The sequence below is a fragment of the Myodes glareolus genome, chromosome 26, assembly GCF_982192425.1.
Source record: "Myodes glareolus chromosome 26, mMyoGla1.1, whole genome shotgun sequence".
In the NCBI taxonomy this organism is placed as follows: Eukaryota; Metazoa; Chordata; class Mammalia; order Rodentia; family Cricetidae; genus Myodes; species Myodes glareolus.
Genome location: NC_142051.1, coordinates 40,491,480 through 40,514,510, shown reverse-complemented (window position 1 = coordinate 40,514,510; position 23,031 = coordinate 40,491,480). Strand labels below are relative to the sequence as shown.

Here is a 23,031-nt window from a genome sequence, read left to right as displayed (position 1 = left end):
TTGACCTTTTCTCTTGTCCTAGGGTACCTGTGCACACATGGTGCACACACACGCACTCAGGCACACACATACAAATACAATAGACACATACTTTAAAAAAATTGCTTTCAGATGTATGGAGTTAGTACTTTATAGCATCCACAGTAAATGTCAATACCTTGCTACTAAAACTTCTGCCTGATTAATAATTTGGTCATTGACAATATAATTCTTTTTCAAAAATTATAAATTAGTATTTAGGTTAAAGATTATGAGACAAACACTGCATGTTTGTTAAGAAAAAAAATTCAAGTATTCTATAGAAATGCAAAGTAGAATGGCACGGTCGGAATGGCTTCTAACTTTTTCCCACAATAGTGAGTTAGGCAACATTCAAAACACTTCCTTATTTTAATTTTAAAATTTGAAATAACTTCTCTACATAGATAATAAGAGTCTTGGCTTTCCAGGCAGAGAGTTCACACTTTTATTTGACATGCAGTTGGTATAAGGCAAGCATTTCAACTGGGTATTGGACCCATCACTTCAAGAAATGCTCTATGGAACTAGTTTTTGTTCAAGGGATCCCAAAAAAGTCACACAAGCAATGTGCTTTGTGTGTTTGATTTTGAATGACGGGGCCACAGCAGCTAATTTCATTGTCTCCAGTGCTGAAGGGAGGTGGCTGAACCTCAAAATAAACTCACTTTAGATCATCCTGATGCTGTTGGCTGGAGAGCAGCCCAGCCTGTTTACATTACCCTGCTTCCTTTGAGTAGATTAGGGAAATTCCATATTGGCTATTTCCTCCACACACTAGAAGACGATGTCGCACATTAAAACATCCGATTTATTTCTGAGGCCTCGTTCTGTAATGAGTCCTTCATTCAAATACTCAACGACGACTCTTCTAAGTACTTACTTTATATGAGGTACGATGTTAAGCTTCATAAGAAAGAAGAAAGAAAAAAAGCCCACAACTTTGGGGCTAGGGATATTGCTCTGTTTACAAAGGCAGGTGTGAGGCACTGGTTTCAATTCCTAGTACCACAGGGTTTTAGTTTTCTTCCTGTTGGTGAAACCAAACCAAACCACTCGAACAGAAACTTAGGGAGAAAAAGGTTTATTTAGCTTTCACTCCCAGGCCACACCCCATCACTGAAGGAAGTCAAGGCAAGAACACTGACAGGAACCGTGGAGGAATTCTACTCCTGGCTCACTCATGGGATCCTGGTTAACTGCCTTTCTTATGTCTGGTAATGGTGCTGCCCACAGTGTGCTGGGCCCTCTGTCAGTTACCAATCAAGATAATCCATCATCCTTTACAGACATGTTCACAGACCTAGCCGATAAAGACAATTATGAACTCTCCCTTCCTTCCTTCCTTCTCTCCCTCTCGCCTTCCCTCCCTTCCTTTGTTTTTTAGACAGAGTTTGTCTATGTAGCCATGGACAGTCTCAAACTCACCAGATCTGCTTTCCTCGGCTTTCAGAGTACTGGGATTGAAGGTGTGCGCCACCACACTCAATTGAGACTCTTGTCAGGTGATTCTAGGCTGTGTCAAGTTGACAGTTAATGCTAGTGAGGACGCACAGTTTTAAAGACTAGCGTGTAACTAGATATTTGCATGAACCCAATAATCAGCTACAGCTAATGGTTAGAGACAATGAGTGCAAATTCCAAACACCATTGCTGAACACTGTAGCACAGCACGGAAAGAGTGAAGAGTTGGGGAGAAGCTTAAAGAGATGGGTAGGATTCATATAATGAGGGACAACAGAGAAAGTGCGGAGCACGGACCATTACAAGGCCAGCTGTATAAAACAGTAGACAGGTCACAGAGCATAGAACTTCATAGTTACTCAAAGGGAGGCCTGGCGGGGGGGCGGGGGGCAGCAACATGAGCATCCCCTATCTTTACGATTACAAAATCAGTGTGTGGTTCTGCTTGGCTCTCATCTTTGGCTATGTTAGCTCATTTCATGTCTGAGAAGTGACGCCATCGGCCGATTCTCCAATTCAGTGAGGTTGAATGGCTTCCCTTATGGTAACAGAAAACCTTTTTTAAAAGTGCAAATCAGACAGTCCTGTAAAGAGTGAATCCCGTGTCGTGTGGAAGGATTTGGATTCCACGTTAAGAAGCTTAAGCTTTTTTTCCTCACTAATGAACCATTTATTATTGTCATTGTTGTGCATGGTATATTCTTTTTTTTTTTTTTTTGGTTTTTTTTCAAGACAGGGTTTCTCTGTAGCTTTGGTGCCTGTCCTGGAGCTAGCTCTTGTAGACCAGGCTGGCCTCGAACTCACAAAGATCCGCCCACCTCTGCCTCCCGAGTGCTGGGATTAAAGGCGTTCGCCACCACCGCGCGGCTGCATGGTATATTCTTGTGTGTGTGTGTGTGTGTGTGTGTGTGTGAGCGTGCGCGTGAGTTCACATGTGTCCATGTGTGCATGGAGGAGATAAGAAGTTAACATTGGTGTCTTTCTCTAACATTCTCTATTTTCTTGAGACAGGGTCTTTCACTAAGCTCATGGGTACAGCTAGGCTGTCCGGACAATGAGCATCAGGGATCTGCCCCAGTACTGGGGTCACAGCCAAACTTGGCTTTCAAGCGAGTGCTGGTGTGCTGTGTGCAGCCTGCATTGTAGTGATTGAGTCGTCTCTCCAAATGCTCGTCTGCTCCTCCCTCTGTGTACCTAGGCAGCCACTCTACTCTAAGCTTTAGATGGCCTCTTTTGAACAAAACTTTTTTGAGTTAAGCTTTGAACTTGGAACTCTCTCTGTAACACAAGTAGGCCTTGAACTTGCAACCTTCTTGTCAACCTCCTGAGTTGCCTGGTTTTTTGTTTTGTTTTGTTTTGTTTTCTTATCAAGACAGGGTTTTTCTGTGTAGCTCTGGCTGTCCCGTAGATCACTCTGTGTGTAAATCAGACTAACCTCAAACTCACCTTTCGAGATCCGCCTGCCTCTCGAGTGCTGGGATTAAAGACCTGTATCTGTTTTTTGTTTGTGTTTTGCTGTTGTTGTTTTGCTTTAGTGCCTTCACGACAGGGTTTCTCTGTAGAGCCCTGGTGTGCGCCACCCTTGCCCGGCTATTTTCACCGTATTTTCTTGAGACAGAGTCTCTCAGAGAACCTGGAGAGTGTGACGATTGGCCAGCAAGCCGCAGTGGTCCTCCTGTCTCCTCCGCAAGCGCTCTTAGCCATCTCTCCAACCTCTCACGGTTCCTTTTGCAGCGTTGTTTCTTGGGCCATGCTGAACTCTTCACATGGCCATGTGTGTTTAGGGGTCACCTTTCAGATCACTCTGTGCTGACTGGCTAGTCCTGTGTGGGGATAGGCTAACCCTGTGTGAGGATAGGCTGGCCCTGTGTAGGATAGGCTAACCCTGTATGGGGATAGGTTGGCATACAGGGACAGGTAGGGCAAACACTGTGGCCTGAGGAACAATTCATCCTCTTCAATTCTCCTCATATAGTGTGGTCCCCAAAGTCATTTGCTAAAGTTAATACACAGAATGCAAGGACAGACATTTAGGCTGTTTGGTCTTTGGTTCTGTGAATCACACTGTTTAAAGCATCCCTGCATGTGCCTCTTGGTGCATACACAAGCATCTGTTGGGTATATGGGACCACGGGAGCTATATCATGACCAGGTTAGCCTTTAGGGGAGTGGGAGACCATATGAGTAAAGGGGTCAACTCATCCAGCCACCAAACCAGTTGAATACCCGCCTCCAACTCCACACGAGGCTTGGGAAAGAACTGCTCAACTAATCCATATAATTTGAATAAGTCATACCTTACTGTTGCTTTAATCTCTTGAATTTACCTATGAAGGTGTAGTGCTGGGTGGAACCTGCGGCCTCAGGCACACTAGTCAGTACTTTAACCCTACACTACGCCTCTAGCCTCAGTTTTTGTTTTGTAGATAGGGTCTCATTGTGTAGCCTTGGGTTGGCCTGGAACTCCCGATGTAAAATGGGCTGGTCTGGAACAGACAGCGACACACCTGTTTCTGTCTCTGAAATTCTGGGATTACGCATAACTACTAATTTCTAAGGTAATTTGTTATACATCAGTACTAACTACACAGAAATCAGTAGCAGATATGGGTACATGGAAATCTAAACCGCAACGTTGGCTTTTGAACACAGTGTGTGGGAGCTGTGGAGAAGACCGGGCTATTAGTGAAGGGTCACCAGGCTGGGAACAAATGCCAGTGTTACTAGAGGCTAGGGAAAGTGAACTGATCGCTGTGAAAAGGGCAGGGGAAAAAAAAAAAAAACAAACCCTTCCTGTAAGCAAGTGACATGAAATCTGTGTCACACAGCTAACGAATTTTCACGCTGGGAGATTTCCAGGCAGGGTATTGAATCATTTTGCTTCTGAGAACTAGAAATTATAAGAGGGGAGAATGGTTGGATGTCCCGACTGAGGACAGAAAGGATTAGAAAGTGAGATTTCTCCATCTGGCAAAATGGAAAGAGAGGCCAATGGAGGCCTATAGGAATGGTGAAGACCTCAGGAAGAAATTGTATATGGTAGGGTAAGCAAAGGGCTCAACTCAGTGTAATCCGAGCACCAGGGAAGCTGGAGCAGGAATATGGCTGCGTGTTCAGGGCTGTCCTGGACCGAGTTATTGTCCGGGAAAAGAATAGAGGAGGGCCTAAACGAGACATGGACTGAACTTCAAGTCTTTAGACAATTTCAAAGCTTTCAAGAATCAGAAGCCCAGGGGAGCAAGGGAAATTCTCCCCTCCACACCCCAGACTCTGCCGCATCCTTAGAGCAGAGGCAAGGCTGGTTCTAAGCAGCTCAGGAACGAGAATGCACATCGAGCTGGAAGTCTGAAACTTTCCCAGATACTAAGAGAAAGGAAACCAGGATGGCCTCCGGGTCCTTTATTGAGACCAGCCTGGTTTCGCAGTCTCCTGCAGGAACAGGAAGTCAGCCCCCGAGGGAAGAAAGTCACAATACGCTAGGTGCTGTTTCCCACCATCCCTATCAGAGCTGTGTGATGAACCGTGGAAAAGATATCTCACGTGCTGATGAGCTTGCGGGATCTGTACTGGACTGTTTGTGAGGCCAGCGAGAAATCGAGGAGCAAACCCTGTTTCACCCTTTGGAGAGGGCCTGCTACACTGGACCCCAGGGGTGGGGTACTGTTGCAAATTCTGTGATCCCCAGTACCCTCTCTGTGAGGGCGCTCGCTTCTGACTCCCACCTCCAGTGTTCCTGCCTCCCCTTGCTGACAGCTGCTGGAGAGTGGCGTCCAGTTCTCTCTGGGGGGAGGCCAGGCTCAGGAACACAAGCCTGCCACAGGGCAGATCCACTCCTGCTTCCTACCCCATCCCACCCCTATCCCAGGAGACCTTGGCCTCTGGCCCCCGCCATCAATCTCTTAGGACCTCAAGATTGATCTGTGGTATGATAATAAAAACTCAGAGACAGATACAGATAAGACAGACTGGGGTTCAACCTGAAGGCCAGAAAAGTAAAGCAGCCAGCCACTGGCTCTTACCTCTACCTCAGTCTGAAATGGCGATCCTGTCTCCAGGAATCTCAAAAAGTGACTGAGCCTGAGAGCTGTTTCCTCCCGTTTTATAATCCTCTCTAGTGCTGGGATTAAAGACATGCACCACTACTGCTCGGTTTCTATGGCAACTAGCGTGGCTACCGGGATTAAAGGTGTGTGTTACCACTGCCTGGTCTGTAAGGCTGACCAGGGCAGCTGTTTTGCTCTTTGATCTTCGGGCAAGCTTTATTAAAATACAAATGAAGTAGCACTATGAAGGTCTTTAGAGAAGCAATAGGAACTCAGTTGTTTTCTCTCTGAGGAACCATAGAATTTCAAAATGCTGGAACTGCTGATTCTTTTCTCTACCTCAGAATGAAGTGTGGATTTAAACGGGGGAAAATTAGATGTGAAAATAATTAGTAAATTATTATTGGACTATACCAACTGAAAAAGATTAAACTGGCTGGGTGTGGGGGCTCACACTTGTAATCCCAGCATTCGGGAGGCTGAGGAAGCAGGATGAGTTTAAGGCCAGCCTGGGCTACAGAGTGGCACTCTGAAAAAAAAAAAAAAGAAGGTAAAGAAAGAAGAGTAAATAGTCTACTTGGAAAAAAGTTCAGTGTCAGCATGGAGCACACAGCAAGACTCTGTTCCGGTGCATACATAGAATAGTAAGTTGCTCATTGCTTCTAACAGACTGACCAATGGACAGGAGTCTGATGGCAATGAATTTAAAACACTGCCTCCACCTAGTGGCCGCTCCTGACTAGGACCGCTCTTTGGTAGTTTGACCTCCAGGATCACATTAATAGTTCATTTATGACTAACTGTAGGTGACAAATTCACTAATATTAAAGGACATTGAAGAATTATACTCATGATCATTGCATTAGTCCCCAAATCTCATTTTATGATTTGGCATATAGCTGGGCATGGTGGCCCATACCTGAGACCAGTGTGGTCTACATAGTGAGTTACAGGCTAACCAGAGCTACAGAATGAGATTCTGTTTCAACCAATCAATCAACCAAACAAAAAACCCAAACAAATAGTAACAAAAACCAAACACCTTAGTTCTCTTTTGCAATAACAATAAAAATTAATTTATTTTACATTTTAGTGAATGTAAGATGGTAAGTGTAATACAACAAAGTTAGCAAGCAAATTAGGTTTCTTTGGATAAAAATTTGCTGTGAGAGAATCCTGCTGTATACTGTGAATATGTATTGCTTCCGTTGGTTAGTGATAAAGCTCATTTGTTCAGTAGCTCAGGCTTATTACTAACTAGCTCTTACAACTTAAACTAACCCATTTCTATTAATCTAAGTTTTGTCACATGGCTCCTGGCTTTACCTATCCTCTAGCATCTTGCTTCCCCCCATGGCTGGCTCGCATCTCTCCTCCTACATCACCCTTCTTCCTCTCTGTATCTCCGTCTGGCTTTCCTGCCTAGTCTTATTCTGCCTGGCTATAGGCTAAGTCAGCCTTATCATTAACCAATGAGAGCAATACATAGGGTTACTTCACAGCACTCCCCCTTTGGTCTAATTAAACAGGGAGGTTTTAATTTTAGCATAGTAAATTTACATACAATGAAATAGCTACCAAGTGAGAACTAGTTACAATATCTAGTGTATTTGTATTTGACACAATTAAGAGAAAATAAGTATCTAGCCTATCTTGGTGAGCACACACTTTTAATCCCAGCCCTTGGAAGGCAGAGGAAGGTAGATCTCTGGGAGTTCAAGGCAGAAAGTGAATCATTTCCAACAGAAGCGACTAGTGTTTACCCCATGTTCTAAACATGCCTAGGGTGAAAACAGAAAGCCAGAGATTGAGTCATGAGAAGCTCATCAGTGGGATGGAAGCAGTGCTCTTGGGATTCTCAGTGGTAAAATCTGGCAAGGCTTTTGGGGCTTCCCCAGGCGGTTTCTGTTGGATGACTCCATGTTTCTTTTCTTTTTCTTTTCTCTTTTCTTTTTTGAGACAGGGTTTCTCTGTGTAACAGCCTTAGCTGTCCCAGAACCCACTCTGTAGACCAGGCTGGCCTTGAACTCACAGAGATCCTCCTGCCTCTGCCTCCCTAGTGCTGGGATTAAAGGTGAGCACCACCACCCAGCACTGACTTCGCGTTTCCATCCGCTGTAATTTGCTCTTTGACATGGAAGCCCCACCTAAGGGATACGATGACTGGGAACTCCAGGTGGTTGACTCAGTGAGGACTCTTGAAGTCTGCTGGATGTCTAAGTTCCTGATTCGATGCTGCCTTTTCTTTGTTACCCCACCGGGCTACCTTAGTTATTTCTGTGGGATGTTGTGAGCACCTGAATTAGTGAGGTTTTATTATTGGTTGCTTCTGTTTCCTACTGGCTACTTAATGTCTTGCTTTTGCTTGTATCCTTTAAAAATTCACCTGTGGCTGGTGTAGCTCACTCTCCAGACCTCACAGGTATCTAGGTTGAAATTCACTTTCTAGAACAACTTTTCCTTGCAAGGAATGTTTCTGTGAACCCTGGGTTTTGGAAGACTTAATTCAACATCTATGTAGTAAATTTAAGTAAAAAACAAAATAGACACTCATGGTAGGAATGTAAACTATTATAGTCATTATGTATAGAGGTTCACCAAAAATAAAATAATTACTGTAGTATCCACCTTGGGGTAGTTATTCAAAGAAAATTAAATCAGTATGTCAAAGAGATACCTGCACGTGTGTGCACACATACATATGTATATATGTGTATATATACACACACACATATACTGAAATTATTACTATATATAGTATATACACACGCATATTAAAACATCACACTGTAAAACATACATATAAGACTGTCAATTAAACCTTAATAATGCTAGAGCTAATCTTAAGCAGTTTGTAAACTTCCAAACAGATGAATTTATAATTTATAATTTCCATTATAAATAAGAACATAGTAGCAAAGTTTACATTTGGAAGAGAACCTAAAAAGTGCTATTATTCCCAACGAAAACGCAAGAGTTTGAGATACTGCTACTTTTCTATGTTTTTAGGAACTTAAAACGAAAAGAAGCCGATTTTATTGCCGTTCATGCCTTGCATTTGAAGTACTCTTCGATGGCATCTTTAGCCTGAGACTCTTTGCCATAGTTCTTAACCACCACACAACTGCAACCTATTACTTTCCGGGGTTTCCCCTTCCGATCAATTTTGCAGAGGCCTACCCATTCCCCGAGTTTCTTGTGGTCATCAACCTTAATCAGGTTGATCTGGTGCTCAGCACAAAGGGATTCCACCAACTTGGTGTGCGTGGGCTTATCACAGTTGGATGCCAGCACACAGAGGTGGGCCTGGCGCTTGCCTAAGGCTTTGGCAGCTTCGTGAATCCCTCGTGCCAGGCCGTCGTGGCCCAGGGCGATCTTCAGCACCTCCTTCAAAGCAGAGTGGACGTCCATCGCTGCTGCCTTGGCCATGGCGGTGGGTGACACAGGCGGATCCGATCTGGGACGCACGCGAGTCTCTGGGCGGGCTCAACCCTTTCGAAACTACTCTGCAACTACCGAAAACTACCTAACTTCCAACCTAAGTCGCAGGAGGCAACGGATTCCCAGTTCTGTGGAGGAAAAAAGGCGGTCAGATGGCCACCTAGAGGACAAAAAATTAGGACACCTCGGGTACGAGACTGCCCCGTGCGGGTAGCTCCCAGGGAGTGTAGGCGGCTCGCACCGAGCATGGGCGAGCGTCCTCGTTATTATTACGTAATCTTGGCTGCTTCTGCGGGAAAGCATCTGGGGAAAAGTGGACCGCCTCCGTTGCCTGCTCCAGGCTCCACAACCACTGCGACGCCGCAACCTGCGCCAGCATCCCGTGCCCTCGCTTCATCAACCGCTGACTCTTATTTTGCCTTAGCCGATTCGCCACGACTTGGAGTCAGAGTTTAACCGGGAAAATTCAACTTTAATACCTCAGAAGGCCTTACTGTTCACAAACGTGGAATCAGGAGACACTTTCGGTCCCTAAACATTTTTGTTGGGGTGACCGTGGCGGAGTCCCTTTCAGCTACGCTCAGCAGGACGAAAACGCCGACGCGGACGCCCAGACCGTCGTGCCCGGCCGCGCAGTCGCAGTAGCCTCGCGCTCCAGCTCCCGCCCCCAGCTGGGTGGACGACGTGGAAGTTGCTGGCCGACCTGGCTCGGAGGGAGTCGGCTTGGGCACCGGAGGCCCGGAGCAGCGGAGGTGGCGGCGTCCAGGCTCAACTAGGAGTCGCTCGCTGCCGACTGCCGGCCTGACTCTGAGGATCGGCGAGGGCGCGGCGGCCGTTCACCATGGGTGAGCACTGTGGGGAGGGTGGGCGTCGGGGGGAGACCGGGTGGACCACGGGCAGCGGAGCCACCTTGGCTCGTGCCCTGGTGGGGACCAGACCCTCGGCTCGGTCCCCCTACCCCGGCCGTGTCGGCTGGCCGGTGCCTGGCCGCAGGCTCGCCCTGCTGTCTGACCCTTGTGGAATTTCGATGGCTCCTGCGTGGGCAGTGGGGACTGCGTCCCTTGGAGAAACCCCGAGGCCGGGTGCTGCCCGCCCACTGTACCTGTCGGTGGGGAGAGCTGGGGAAGGTGGATGGCCAGGTGGGAAGTGCGTGAGGTTTTCATCGCGGCTCGCAGGTTTACAGTTCCCCAGGTGAGGGGACCACGGTGCTTGTCCCGGCGCACCCTACGGTGACGCCCCCCCAGGACAGCCGGAGCCTCTAGGGAGTTGCTGTCCTTCAGTCCTTCCCCGGTTTTCTTCAGAGTGATCCCGAGCATCCTCAGTCTGCTCGGTTCTCCGCAACCCTGCGGTGTTGTTTTTCCGCCTCTCTCCTACGTGTAAAAAGGTCTAAAAGAACTTTGTTAAGTCACACCCATTCTTCCCCCAGGTTCTGCTTGCAAGGTGGCATCTGTTCTTCCTGTCTTCTTCCCTTCTTTCCCTGTGTCCGTGTCCGTGTGTGTGCGCGCGCGTGCGCGTACAAGCGGACTATTGGCTTGAAGTCAGCCTTGAGCCTGTTAGCCAACGCCCTGCTGCTGAGCTACAATCCCAGCCCTTATAAAACTTTGAGACAGAATCTCACTAAGTTGTCTACCCTTGAGCTCAACCGTGTAGTCAAAGTTGCCTTCCGACTAACAGTACTCTTCTTGCTTTAGCCTTGAGTAGCTGGTATAACAGATTTGGACCACTAGTCAAAAGGCCTTGTACACATATGTACATACACACATATGTACATGCATATATGCATATATACACATATTACCTGTATATATTGATATGGAGTATAATCTCCTCTATTCCCCCTACTTTTCCCTTTCCTCATTTGATTATTGTGATTTTTTTTTCTTTAGTGACTTTTGAAGGCAAAGAGTTTTGCCATAGATACTTTTATTTGTGCCTTGGATGCTTAATTTTTCCTGGAAATATTTCATAAAGTATTGGATGTAGTCTGTCTAAAATGAGTTTCTAATGCATACAGGAAACGGGCAAGCGGGTGAGTCCTAGGTCAGTCTGGTCTACATGATTTCCAGGCCAGCCTGGGCTCCAAAGCGCACCGAAGGTGCTGGTAATGCCTCCACTCTGTGACCTGTGACTGCTCTCTCAGCATTGTGCCCCTGCTCCTCTGACTGGTGTTTGGTGTTTAGGGGGAAAGGAGGAGACCACTGAGTTATCTTGTCCTTGCTCTATTGACTGGGAAGTGGACTGGACTCTTGAGGGCAGTGTCTGCACGTCTGATTGTTTAGTGTGTCTTCTGCCTGCCTGACAGTACGCAGGACCAGGGAACGTCTCTGATTGCTTATTTGCTGTTACATAATATATTTCACTGGAAGCAAAAGTATCTACCTGTGCATCTGGGAAGATATTTTGCTATTTGATTAGGCATATAGCTTTCAAAAGGCAAGGTTAGATGTTTTATGGACCTAAGTTAAAAGATGACATTAAATATATTTTGTTTTTATTGTCTTGTAGGTGGCTTTTTCTCAAGTATTTTTTCCAGTCTCTTTGGAACCAGGGAAATGAGGATTTTAATTTTGGGATTAGATGGTGCTGGGAAAACAACAATTCTGTACAGATTACAGGTTGGAGAAGTTGTTACTACCATTCCCAGTAAGTACTGGTTTCATAATTCATTATAGAACATTTCTGGTTTCCATCTAATGCAACTTTATGAATAACTTAGTCTTACGATATATTGATAGGGGTTTATAAGTTTCTAATATGAAAATGATATTGGCAATACTTTCATATATATATGAAAACACACATACACACACACACACACACACACACACACAAAACACTAAGGAGCTTTGATGCACTTTAAGGTTCCCTCTCCAGGCCTGCAAACAGATGTCTGATTAGAGCTGCATTTGGCTTAAGTCACTAAGTCTCTTTGTGCTTCATGAAGATACTGAACATCTACTGGCTCTGAGGGGTAAATAAATGAAGTGTACAGAGCTCTTTGTTAGTGTGGAATGGAGGATATAGATGATAAATTGGTGTTGTTGCATACAAAGTACATTTTTCTGCATTTTAATGCTTGAATCACAGTGTAGTTTCTCCTAGGTAATTCTGTAGATCACTTCTAAAGATGGGAATTGTAGAGGCTGGGAGTTGGAATGACCAGGCTACTAGAAAACAAAGAAACACCCCAACTTCAACTCTGTTTATGGCCTTATTATTCTTGCTGGCTTAGAAAATTACTTGCAGATACTCCCATCTGTATGGGGATGGTTATACTCTTTGATTTGCTAAATTAAATCTACAGAGGTAAAAGCGATACATTTAAATTGGAGAATTCATATAATTTGCTCAAGATTTTAAACTGTTTAGAATTACTGTCAGGAAATTCTCATTTTGTCACTGAACCTTCCAGGAATTTTTTTTGTTTTGCTTTTACGGATGAATGTTTGGATTCTGTAGCATCTGTTATTTCTTTTTGCCGTTTTCTGCCCTTTTCATTTCCTCTGATTCTCATTTCTCAGACTCTCTGCTCTGCATCTGGGTAGCTTCTGGTGACCTCTGCAATGCTGCACAGTGCTGCACAGCGGGTGGACCCACTGTGGGCTGCCTTCACCCGTCCTTTGCACATAAATGGTGCTCTTGGTGTGGTGACGAGCATGGAGCTGCCTTTGTCTAGTTGTGAGGGAGAGCGGAGCTTGCTCTTTAGTTCGCTTCATTTGCTGTGGATTTACTTTTCAGTTGTAATATGCATACTTGCCTGCCACATGCATCGTTTGCCAACACAGCGTTAAATAGGAAACAGTCATTTTTCACTCTGACCTTTAAGGTTAGGAAATGTGAGCAAACTTGTGTGTGCCCACCCTAGGTGTTTTCCATGTTACTTTCTCCCTCGTGTAGACTCCTTTCTTTGAAAGCAGTATCAGGTCTCAGCCGTGCGGTGCCAGAGCTACACCTAGGAAGGATGGTAGACACAAGGATGAGCTATAGACCACCCAGCTGCGACCTGGTTACATGGGAGGTGTCTGCAGAGGGTCTGTAAGGTTGCCTCCTGCAGAGAACTTGGCTCCCATAAAGTCACTGCTGTGTCCTTTCTGGATGTTAGAGCCTAGTCTTTTGTGTTAGTTGTAGTTTTTACTGTCTTCCAGAATTTCAGTTTTCCAAATGAAACTTTCTGGCCCACATCTTTACTCCCAGCACTGGGAGGCAGAGGCAGGCAGATTCCTGTAAGTTCGAGGCCAGCCTGGTCTACATAGCGAGTTCCAGGACAGCCAGGGCTACACAGTGAAAACAAATAAGCAAACAACTTTCTGAACGCTTATCTGCCAGTATTCATGGGAGTTTGATAGACCGACTTGTAGGACTAGAATTGCTCCCTGTCTAAAGTGCTGAGGGCCTGAGTTCAGTCCCCACAGCCTGTGTAAGAACAACCTGAATATGGTGCGCGCAGTTCTGATCCCAGCAGTGAAGAGGCAGCTGGCAGGTGCCTGCGGCCCAGTCGATGGGCAGTGACTGCGGAGCACAGTGTTGGCCTCGTCCTCTGGCTCCCACACATGCACGTGTGCCAGCGTTTGCATGAGTAACGTGCACAGAGCAGTCAGGAGATTCTTTGTAACCTGAAGGTGGTGCTGATCTTATTAATTTATGGCACGTGTGTGTGTCATAGCATATTGTCTTAAATGTTAGAATAACCCAGTCCATAATGTGATTGAGAATTACCAGCAGTTGCCAAACTTAGTGAAGCTGGAGACTGTCAAGGTGGAGTGTATTAGTCTACGTGCACTATCGGTTTGATCTCTCTTTCAGCTATTGGATTTAACGTAGAGACGGTGACATACAAGAACCTCAAATTCCAAGTTTGGGACTTAGGAGGACAGACAAGTATCAGGTACAGTACGAACATCAGGTCATTTGTTGCTATTTAACATTTGCTGCTGCTTTCTCGTGCCGACAACACTAAACCACAGTGTGTCTCTGTTGTAAATTAGATAGGGTCACACTGTTAAAAATGAGGGGGAATTGGAAACTACGAATGTTCTTAGAGCATCCAGTGATTAAAATCTAAGGAACTCAGGTTCTCAGATGATCACGTAGAATCCTCTCATGAAAGCCTGAAAGGCTCAGAAACAGGCCCCTTGTTTCAGTTTTCTCTGTCCCCCTCCGAGAGCTGTCATCCGTACAAGGCCATGCAGAGGTGATGTAAATGCATGTGCGTCCTGGAATGCAGTGCTCACAACTCAGCAACTGCGAGTGTCTGTGACTGTCAGTGGCTTAGGGCACCAGCTTAGATCAGTAGTAAGGTTACTGTTATAAAGACTTTATACTGTTATAAAGGTGTGGGGTGCACACCTTTAATCCCCGCACCTCTGTAAGGTGGAGGCCAGCTTGGTCTACAAGAGCGAGTTCCAGTTCAGTCAGGGAATAGTGACATAGTGAAACTGTCTCAGAAAAGACGAGAGAGAGAGAGAGAGAGAGAGATTGATCGATTGATTGGTAATACATTCACTAAATATTCTGCTGTTCAGTAACTCATTTAAGTCACTTATTTCTAATTATAGCCAATTCTACTTCAGTGATGAAGGACATAAAGTCACATTAAAAAATCCAGGTAGTGGTGGTGCACACCTTTAATTCCAGCACTGGGAGGCAGAGGCAGGCGAATCTCTGTGAGTTTGAGGTCAGCCTGGTCTATAGATCAAGTTTCAGGACAGCCAAGGCTACACAGAGAAACCCTGTCTTGGGGAAACAAACAACAAACCCATCTTTTTTTTTTGTAAGGTATTCATGGTTAAGACTCATAAGTTATACTTACTCATCAGGTCTGTGTACCGTTTCCTACTGGCATAGTGTTCTTTGTAGATTGTATTTGTATTTTCTCATCCTGAAGTTCAAATTTACTCTGAACGTGTAATTTTGGGCCTGTGATTTAATACTCTTCTTTTAACTCAGTCACATCAAGTGTGATGAGATGCATTTCTGTCAGGAACAGGAGATCATTAGGGCATTGTTCTGAGCAGGAGTAGAGCCCGCTGGCACGTAATCACCATCTCCCTATCATTGACCCAAGTCCAGCGTGTAGATGGACATGTGAGGTTTTTTTTTGCAAGGGATAACATTTTCCATTTTTGAATTTTCTTTAGGCCATACTGGAGATGTTACTACTCAAACACAGATGCAGTCATCTATGTAGTTGACAGTTGTGACCGAGACCGAATTGGCATTTCCAAGTCAGAGTTAGTGGCCATGTTGGAGGTAAGCAAACATTCCAGCATTAACATTACACATTTAAATGAGGAGTGGAGGAATTATCATGTGCAGTAATAAAGACCATGCAGGGATAGTTTTCCTCCATTGTTTTCCTATCTTTTCTTTCTTTAAGTTTTATTTATTTATTTGTATGGATGTTTTGTTTGCATTATGTGTGAGTTCCATGTGTATGCCTGGTGTCTGTGGAGGCCAGAAGAGATTATCCAGTCCCCTGGGAGTGGAAGTATAGCCAATTGTGAACCAATGTGTGGGTGCTAAGAATCGAGCCGGGGTCCTCTGCAGGGGCAACTAGTGCTCTTAACCTCTGGACTAATTCTTCCTACCCTCTTAAAGATATATTTTAAAAAAAAATTGTGTGTGTGTGAGTGTTCAGCTGCATGTATGGCTCTACACCTGTGGGCCTGGTACCTGAAGAGCCTGAGACTGGGGTTACAGATGCAATCTACCATGTGAGTCTGGAAACCAGACATGGGTTCCCAGCAGCAAGTGAACTTAACTAGAGCTATCCCTCTCCCCCATTCTGTCCGCCTGCCTCTATCATCCATCCCTCTGTCCGTCTGTCCGTCCGTCTGTCCATCTTCCCCCACTTTCTTTACTTTTTACAAAGTGCATGTTACTTCCTACTCCAGAAATAGTTGGAGAAATGGACGAAATAAATTCAGCCCTGTAGCTTCCTATAAGGTAGATTTCATGCTTCCCTGAAAGTTCAGAGCTTTTTTTATTTAAGCTGAGACAACTTTAAAAAAAAAATTACTAGCTTGTGTGTCTGTGTGTGCACGCATGTGTGCGCACACCTGCACACGGAGGCCAGAGCCCAGCTTTGGAGAGCTGATTCTCATCTGTCCTTACGTAGGTTTCCCAAGATGTTTCTCAGGTTGCCAGGCTTATGAGGCAACTTTTACCTGCTGAGCCATCTTGCTGCCCCAATAGTATGTCTTTCACCCCCCCCCCCAATAGTATGTCTTAAAAGGTTTATTTTTGTCTGTGGTTTGTCTGCATGAGCATGTGTGTGGGTGCCCTCAGAGGCCAGAAGAGGTGACAGATACCCCGGGGCTGGAGTCCAGGCCGTTGGGAGCTACAGTTGTGGGTGCTCAGAACTGAACTCGGGAGGAGCACTGAGCCATCTCTCCAGTTCTGCCTTTTAAGTTGTCTTACTCTTGGTCATTTTAAAACATCTGTGCACTAAGAAATGTGTATTCTGGGCTGTTGGCAGTTAGTTAGAGAAGATAATTGTAACTCATTGCTCCCAAAGTTGAGATGTGCTAAATACCAACAATTAAGACAGGAGATCAGTGAGGGTTGAATAGGTTTTTTTTTTTTTTTAATTCTGAGACTGGGTCTTGCTTTTAGCATTTGCGGACCTGAACTTGCTTTCCATGTCCTCAGCTAGCCTCAGACTTCCAAGTACAGGATTGCTGTTCTTTCTGTGTTTGAATGCTTTTGTCTGTAACTGTACACAATAATGGGCGTCTTTGACATTTTCCTGCGCGTACATGCCGTGTTTGGTTTATATGTACTCCCCCTTTATATGTATGGTTTTATGGTTTATATGTACTCTCCCCTCTCCTCCCTTTCCCACCAGCCCCTCTTCCCACCTGGCCTCCCTTTTGTGTTCATGTCTTTTGTGTGTGTGACCCCGTGAATTTTATTAGTTTACAAGAGTATGGCTACATAAACACATACTTTCTTCAATACAATTTATTTTTTGGTATTTTTTTTTCCAACTCAAGGGTGCATTATTAATTAAAATGAAGTCTTTTTCCATTTTATTTAGGAAGAAGAGCTGAGGAAGGCCATTTTAGTGGTGTTTGCAAACAAGCAGGACATGGAGCAGGCTATGACACCCTCAGAAATGGCAAATGCACTTGGGTTGCCAGCCCTGAAGGATCGAAAATGGCAGATATTTAAAACGTCAGCAACCAAAGGCACTGGCCTTGACGAGGCTATGGAGTGGTAAGCGTCTGTGTGAAGCCGGCTGTGCACACATGGGAAGCTCCCTGTACGATAGTGTTCTTTGTCTTGGTATGTAGCCCAGGAGATACTCCTGCTCCAGCCTCCTTAGTGTGCATTACCACACTGGGTAAGCTGGCTCTCCGCTCTGTGTCCCCTTTCTGTCCTGAGTCCTTCTGGAGTTAGGATAAGGCTTACTTCTTATCCACCAGACTCCTGACAGGCATTGTGGTAGCCCATACCATTACTGCCAGCCCTTGGGAGGCACATGCAGGAGAATCACCAAGTTTGAGGCCAGTTGGTAGATCGGCTGAGGCTGCGTGGGGAGACCCTTCTGCAGTCCTCTTCCTCCCCCAGCAGAGTCTCAAGTGTATCTGCGATCCCACTGTCCTCACACAGGTGAACTCACCACCCTTATCACAGCCCAGTGACACGTGCTTGCTACATAGCTCATAATTGATCAATACGTGCATCTACTCCAGCTGTTGAGAATAACGATGAGTTTTTACCTCCGAAGTGTACATATGTACAACCCTGCAGTAATAGCAGAAAATAAGATACCTGAGACTCAGATTTGATGCTGCCTGCCAACAATCTCAGTACTTTGGAAGCAGAGACAAGGTCAGGAATTTAGGGTCTGAGGTCAGTAATTTAGGGTCTATGGTGAGTTCAAGGTTATCCTGGGGCTTGAGATTCTGTCTCAAGAAAAAGAAAAATCAGTAGATACCTGACCCTTTTCTTTGATCTGTGTTAAACTTGGTGATGTAAAGTGCTCTAAATCCACCTCCATTGTGTAATTCATATTGTAAATGGTCATGCTTTAAACCTGGAAGTTAGTTTTGTTAAACTATTGCATTTTATCTCTGCAGGTTAGTTGAAACATTGAAAAGCAGACAGTAAGTCCACTCATCTGTAAACCAAACACTGTCATACACTCATTGGAATCGGCCAGATGTGCTTCGATGACTCTTGGGACTGTGATTGCTGGCATGTACAGAACTGACTCCAATATTTGTAATAAATATAAAAAGCAAGTACTTGGCGAGAGGGTTAGCTTGATTATATCACCCAAATGGTCTATGTACTGTAAAATATTCTTCCTTGCTTTCTTGTGTTAAGGTATATATTCTATTTGTATGGAATTCTTACACAAATACAATTCTATTAAAGGGTGTATACTCTTGGGCCTCCTATCTTTAAATTAGTGTTGCATTTTGTTTGTATGAACACTAATATTTAGCTCAGACTTATTTCCCCTTAAAATGAATTAAAGCTTTCCAAAGGTTAGTCTTAGCAAAGTAGATTAGCAATATAGTGTGTATAATATAATCTCACTGGCCTAACTGACTAGTTTATATTAAGCTATTCCTTTTAAGAGTTCTTGATTATAGGCATGAGTGTTCTTTTGTCGGCTCACTTTACTGACTTACATTATTTTACAACACTTCATAGCTGTCAAAAGAACTTGACATGTTGACCTGAACATTGTACAGTAACCCTGTGAGAAACGCAAGGTTCTGCTATGTTGCTTTGACAGACCCTGTGTAGTGAGGTGGGTTCAGAGTCAGACATTTGTGTCAGAAACCACACTGTATGTGGAATACTGATCTAGGAACACAGATACTGATCTGGCGGCACACGTGTAATCCTAGTACTCAGGAGACGGAGGCAGGAGGACTGACAGTTTGGGATGTGTGGTGAATCTGAGGCCAGCTTGGGCTGCTTGAGACCATGTCTCAAAACAAAAATAATAAACCAACCACACACACAAAATATACTAAAGTAGTTATGGACATTCAAAGTAATGTTTATATAAACTCTTGTCTATGCCAGTAAAATGATAACTGATACAGTCAGAATGATCCCAAATAGCTGTATTTGATGAATCTACAACATAGTAAAAAATTTCACAAGAAAGCAAATAAAAAGTAATTTTAATAATATTAACACGGTGTCTTTACTGTTTTCCACTTATATGCCCTTTTCAGATTAAAATTGGCTAAAATATCTTACTGGTTCTAAAGAAAATTAAATATTCCTAGTTTTAAAAATTAGGCATACTGAAGGCTTAAAACTGTCCTGAGGAACTACGTCAGTCTAACAGTCCACCTCACCCTTAGCACATGTGAAGGCGGGCATGGCCTGTGTGTCACCTCACCTTTAGCACGTATGACGGTGGGCATGGTCCGCGGTGTCACTAACACCGGGGGTTCCTTCAAATACCAACAACGGGCATTTGAAAGTTAGACATTGGTACAGATGTGGGCTCTAGCCTTCCCTCCCATAGATGGTCATTTTGTTAGGGTAAGTAAAGAACACACTTTGCTCTTAAGAGATTTTTATTTTTGGGAGCTAGCCCAGGCTGGCCTCAAACTTCCAGGGCTCCTCATGCCTGGCTTCATGTTATCATGGCCGGCTTAGGATTCATAAGCTTTTAGTGTTTTTTTTTTTTTTTTTTGCAATCTTTTTAGGGACCCTCTTCCTCCAGGCACAATTATTACCAAGACAAGGCTTTGTTTTTATATGCACTTTAGTACCCATATATGTGGACATTCCCTTACACTGGAATATATTCATACTTGAGGCTGAGGTTACCGTGCAAGCATGAGGGTCATCGTTTGACACCCAACAAGCATGTAAAAAGCTAGGCATGTCTTTAACCTCAGTGTTGGGGGCGGGTCTAATGAAATGGCAAGGTCCAGCACTGAGACCTTTATCTCAGCCTACAAGATGGAGAGATCTGACCTTCACATCTGCACACACAGACAAGCGCATCCCCTCACACCGTAATACGTACACCATGCAGAAGCCGTAATAGGGTACACAGGTCAGGTAGGCAAGGGGCACTGCAGTTTATACTTTAGTTTCCTTCTGGTCAATGGCACACAGCTGGAAAATGGCAAAAAAGTAATTTATTTACACTGAGTTACTATGTTTACTCCCCTATGATTCTGGAACACTGGAAAAATAGGGTGCAGCGGACACATGCTGCCTGGCACCTAGCCCCCATCACCTCAATCTGATGATGCATCACAGAGGCTAGAATAAATCCCGAACTCCAATGTTGACATTTACCAAGTAAATCTGAATACTAGAGAGTGTGTGTGCGCGCACCAATCTGTCTAAGGAGCTTGGCAGTGTGTGTGCACGCACGCATGCACTTGTGTGTGAAAGAAGCTTAGTAAGGGGAGTGTTTTGAATTTTGGTTCTACTTTCCACAATTTCTTAGTTATTTGCTGAGTCCACTGCATCTGTAAAATAGGAACAATTTTTAATCCCAGAGGTAGGATCAGAATTAAGATGTACGTCAGGTACCTAACGCACAGGATGGGTTCTGTTTCCCAAATACACCGGGCACTGAGGAGTGTTGCTTCAGCGCTGAGTGTGGTGAGCAGGTGATGGCACAGCCGAGCAGCTGACACCAGTTTCCTTCAAGAGTGAGTCACTCCAGATAGAATCTGGGAAAGTTTCTGGGAAAGCAAATGGTAACTGTGTTTCTTGTTTAAGCTGAGGCATTTGCACACAAGCCAAATATGGAAACCTGGACCTCCAAATCTTAGGAGTGTTACTAGTACAGCATAAGACCTGTCACCACACACTGTGGGTTTGAATCGTGTTCCTTCTCCAGATTCACTGTCTTTAAACATTGGGCTCATTCTCTTTATCCTGTATTATACAGGGCCATATATTTTTGGGTTTTGCTCCCATATGTAGTCAGCCAGTGGATCAATCTGGGAAAATAGCACTTCACGATACTGAATCCGTCAGCATGCCTGTATCTGTTCGCAGACTTCTCAGTGCTTTCTGATGTTATTACTAATACTTTGTTCTACTTATTCCTAACATCTACTTTTTATATTTAAATATAATTTTAAAAATATAATTGTATAATATACATAAATATATATTTTGAGGCAGGGTCTATGTTCTCAAACTCACACAGATCCAATCATTTCTACCTCCAGACTCCTGGGATTAAAGGTGAACACCACCACACCAGCCTTTCTCTGTGTTAATGATCTTTTTCTGAAAAAGCTAGGTTTTAAGCCATGTCAGTTAGTATCATATTAAACATTTTAATTTAAAAGAATACAAGCATGATTACATTAAAATATAATTACAAATCTATGCCAAAGTTTAACTTATTTTCTTTTGGTTGGGTCCTGTTTTCCTTAGTCCACTGGCCTGAAACTCACTGTGTAGTTCAGGTGGGCCTCAAACTTGAAGCAATCCTGCCTTAGCTGTCCAGGTGTAGAGATTACAGCCACGCCTACCTTCCAAAGTCTAATTCAGTCCAGTAGAGGAAGGCCGGAAGTTCAGGTTTCCACCCCAGAGACAGCGGGAGTTACTGCTCTGCGCACAGGGAGATCTCACTCCATGATCGCTAAGTCTCTCAGGCTGTGGGATTTCTGTCTCTTGGCCTTATAGCCTGGGCGCAGGAATGCAATCTTTCTTTTCTTTGCTTCACTTTTATTTTTATGTTTCTTCAACTTTTTCTTGGCAGCAATATCAGGATTGGTTACAAACTTCAAGAGAAAGCAGAGATCTCACATTACTTTAAGGTACATGTTAAAAGAATCCAAAGCAAATGCAGAAGATGCCATTGATAAAAATCCTCCTCCTCTCCTGCCTTCATTCCTCCCCTCGAACAGCAGCACACGCGTGCACAGCACACGACACTCACCTCCACAGCCTTCCTCTTCTTCCGGAGCGCCCTCTTCTCACTAGCCTGCTTCTGGACAGAGGCAAAGGCCAGTGAGAAGCGCTCGAGCCCAACCAGCTTTCTGAGTAATTCTATGATTTCCTGGGATAGATTCTTCAGCAGGGGATCTAAGCACACAGAAAAAGATGAGAGGCAGTCACACATCAAAGCATTTCAATCCCGTGGCATCATGATCGTTTGTTATCATTCAACACAAATCCATGGCCCCTGAGCTCCTGAGATGGGAGGGTGTGGCACCTGTAGCTCCACCTTAGCCAGAATGCAAGAGGAGACCAGACTCTAGGAGGCCCAGCTCCCGACAGGAACCTGGCTGTTAGGTTTCCTCTGTGAGCCTGTTCAGCTCTGCAGATGTGGAAGATGGTAGGGCAGCGTGTTTCTTCAGCCTCCAGCGCACAGGTCAGAGCCTGGCCGTGCTCTCTCTCCCACCCTCCCTTTCTCTTTCTAAATGCAACTCAGCCACACAGTGGCAGTGTCTTAAATACCATGGGAATTCGTTAAGATGTATACCAAGTGCCCGAATCACAGACTGGACTGCTTCGAATACACTAGGCACTAAAGAATACCACTTTAACACGAAGTACAGCGAACTACAGATGAATGAGGCTGAAGAGGTAAAAACAACTCCTCACTGGGTGGTGACAAGGACAAACGTTTGCCAGCACTCTAGAGGCAGAGGCAGGTGGATCTCTGTGAGTTTGAAGCCAGCGTGGTCTACAGAGCGAGTCCAGAGAAACCCTGTCTAAAAACAAAACAACCCCACGACAATAACAACCCTAGGCTCCTCTGAAAGTGACTCACTAGAGCATTAGAAATGTCAGCCTCAGGACCAACTGCTAAGGCCTCTATGAAACCATAGGCTGTTTCTCTATACTTACTTAAGTCACAAATTAAAAAAAATTAAATTATGAGGTATTTGTGAATAAGCAACATATGAAAACTTGGAAATTTAATACCAAATCTAACAGAATCACTTCGTTTCAAATCTAACACCGAATCTGCTCCATTTGTCTTATTTATTTATTTTTTTGAGAGAACCCTCCTCCTCTGGGAGCTTCCAGGGTGCTGGGATCACAGCACACAGCACCACTGTCCACTGTGAGGTTTAGGAATACCTAAAAGCTGCCTCCG

The 23,031-nt window shown here is 44.6% G+C and overlaps 2 protein-coding genes and 1 pseudogene across 2 annotated transcripts in view; 1 reads left to right on the top strand and 2 right to left on the bottom strand.

The window, feature by feature from the left end:
* Positions 1-6,572: 6,572 nt before the first annotated feature.
* LOC125389924 (small ribosomal subunit protein eS12 pseudogene) lies at positions 6,573-9,479 on the bottom strand (annotated as a pseudogene).
* A 195-nt stretch (positions 9,480-9,674) lies between these two features.
* On the top strand, positions 9,675-18,381 carry Arl1 (ARF like GTPase 1). Its single transcript, XM_048418633.2, has 6 exons — positions 9,675-9,811; positions 11,472-11,609; positions 13,770-13,851; positions 15,104-15,215; positions 17,005-17,183; positions 18,050-18,381. The coding sequence occupies exons 1-6, from the start codon at positions 9,808-9,810 to the stop codon at positions 18,078-18,080; spliced, it is 546 nt and encodes a 181-aa protein (XP_048274590.1). The 5' UTR covers positions 9,675-9,807; the 3' UTR covers positions 18,081-18,381.
* Positions 18,382-21,236: 2,855 nt separating this feature from the next.
* Utp20 (UTP20 small subunit processome component) overlaps positions 21,237-23,031 on the bottom strand; it is a 76,250-nt gene continuing 74,455 nt past the window's right edge. Inside the window, exons 61-62 of the mRNA XM_087901995.1 lie at positions 21,865-22,010; positions 21,237-21,706 (exon numbers count right to left, since the gene is read on the bottom strand). Coding sequence (XP_087758121.1) covers positions 21,551-21,706; positions 21,865-22,010 — 302 coding nt within the window. The 3' untranslated portion in view covers positions 21,237-21,550. The remainder of the gene's footprint in view (positions 21,707-21,864; positions 22,011-23,031) is intronic.

What these genes read in the sequence shown, in the direction of transcription:
- Arl1 (XM_048418633.2), top strand. An exon ending in AGTTGTTACTACCATTCCCA is followed by an intron (nt 11,610 to 13,769) that starts GTAAGTACTGGT and finishes TCTCTCTTTCAG; the next exon opens with CTATTGGATTTAACGTAGAG. An exon ending in GGAGGACAGACAAGTATCAG is followed by an intron (nt 13,852 to 15,103) that starts GTACAGTACGAA and finishes AATTTTCTTTAG; the next exon opens with GCCATACTGGAGATGTTACT.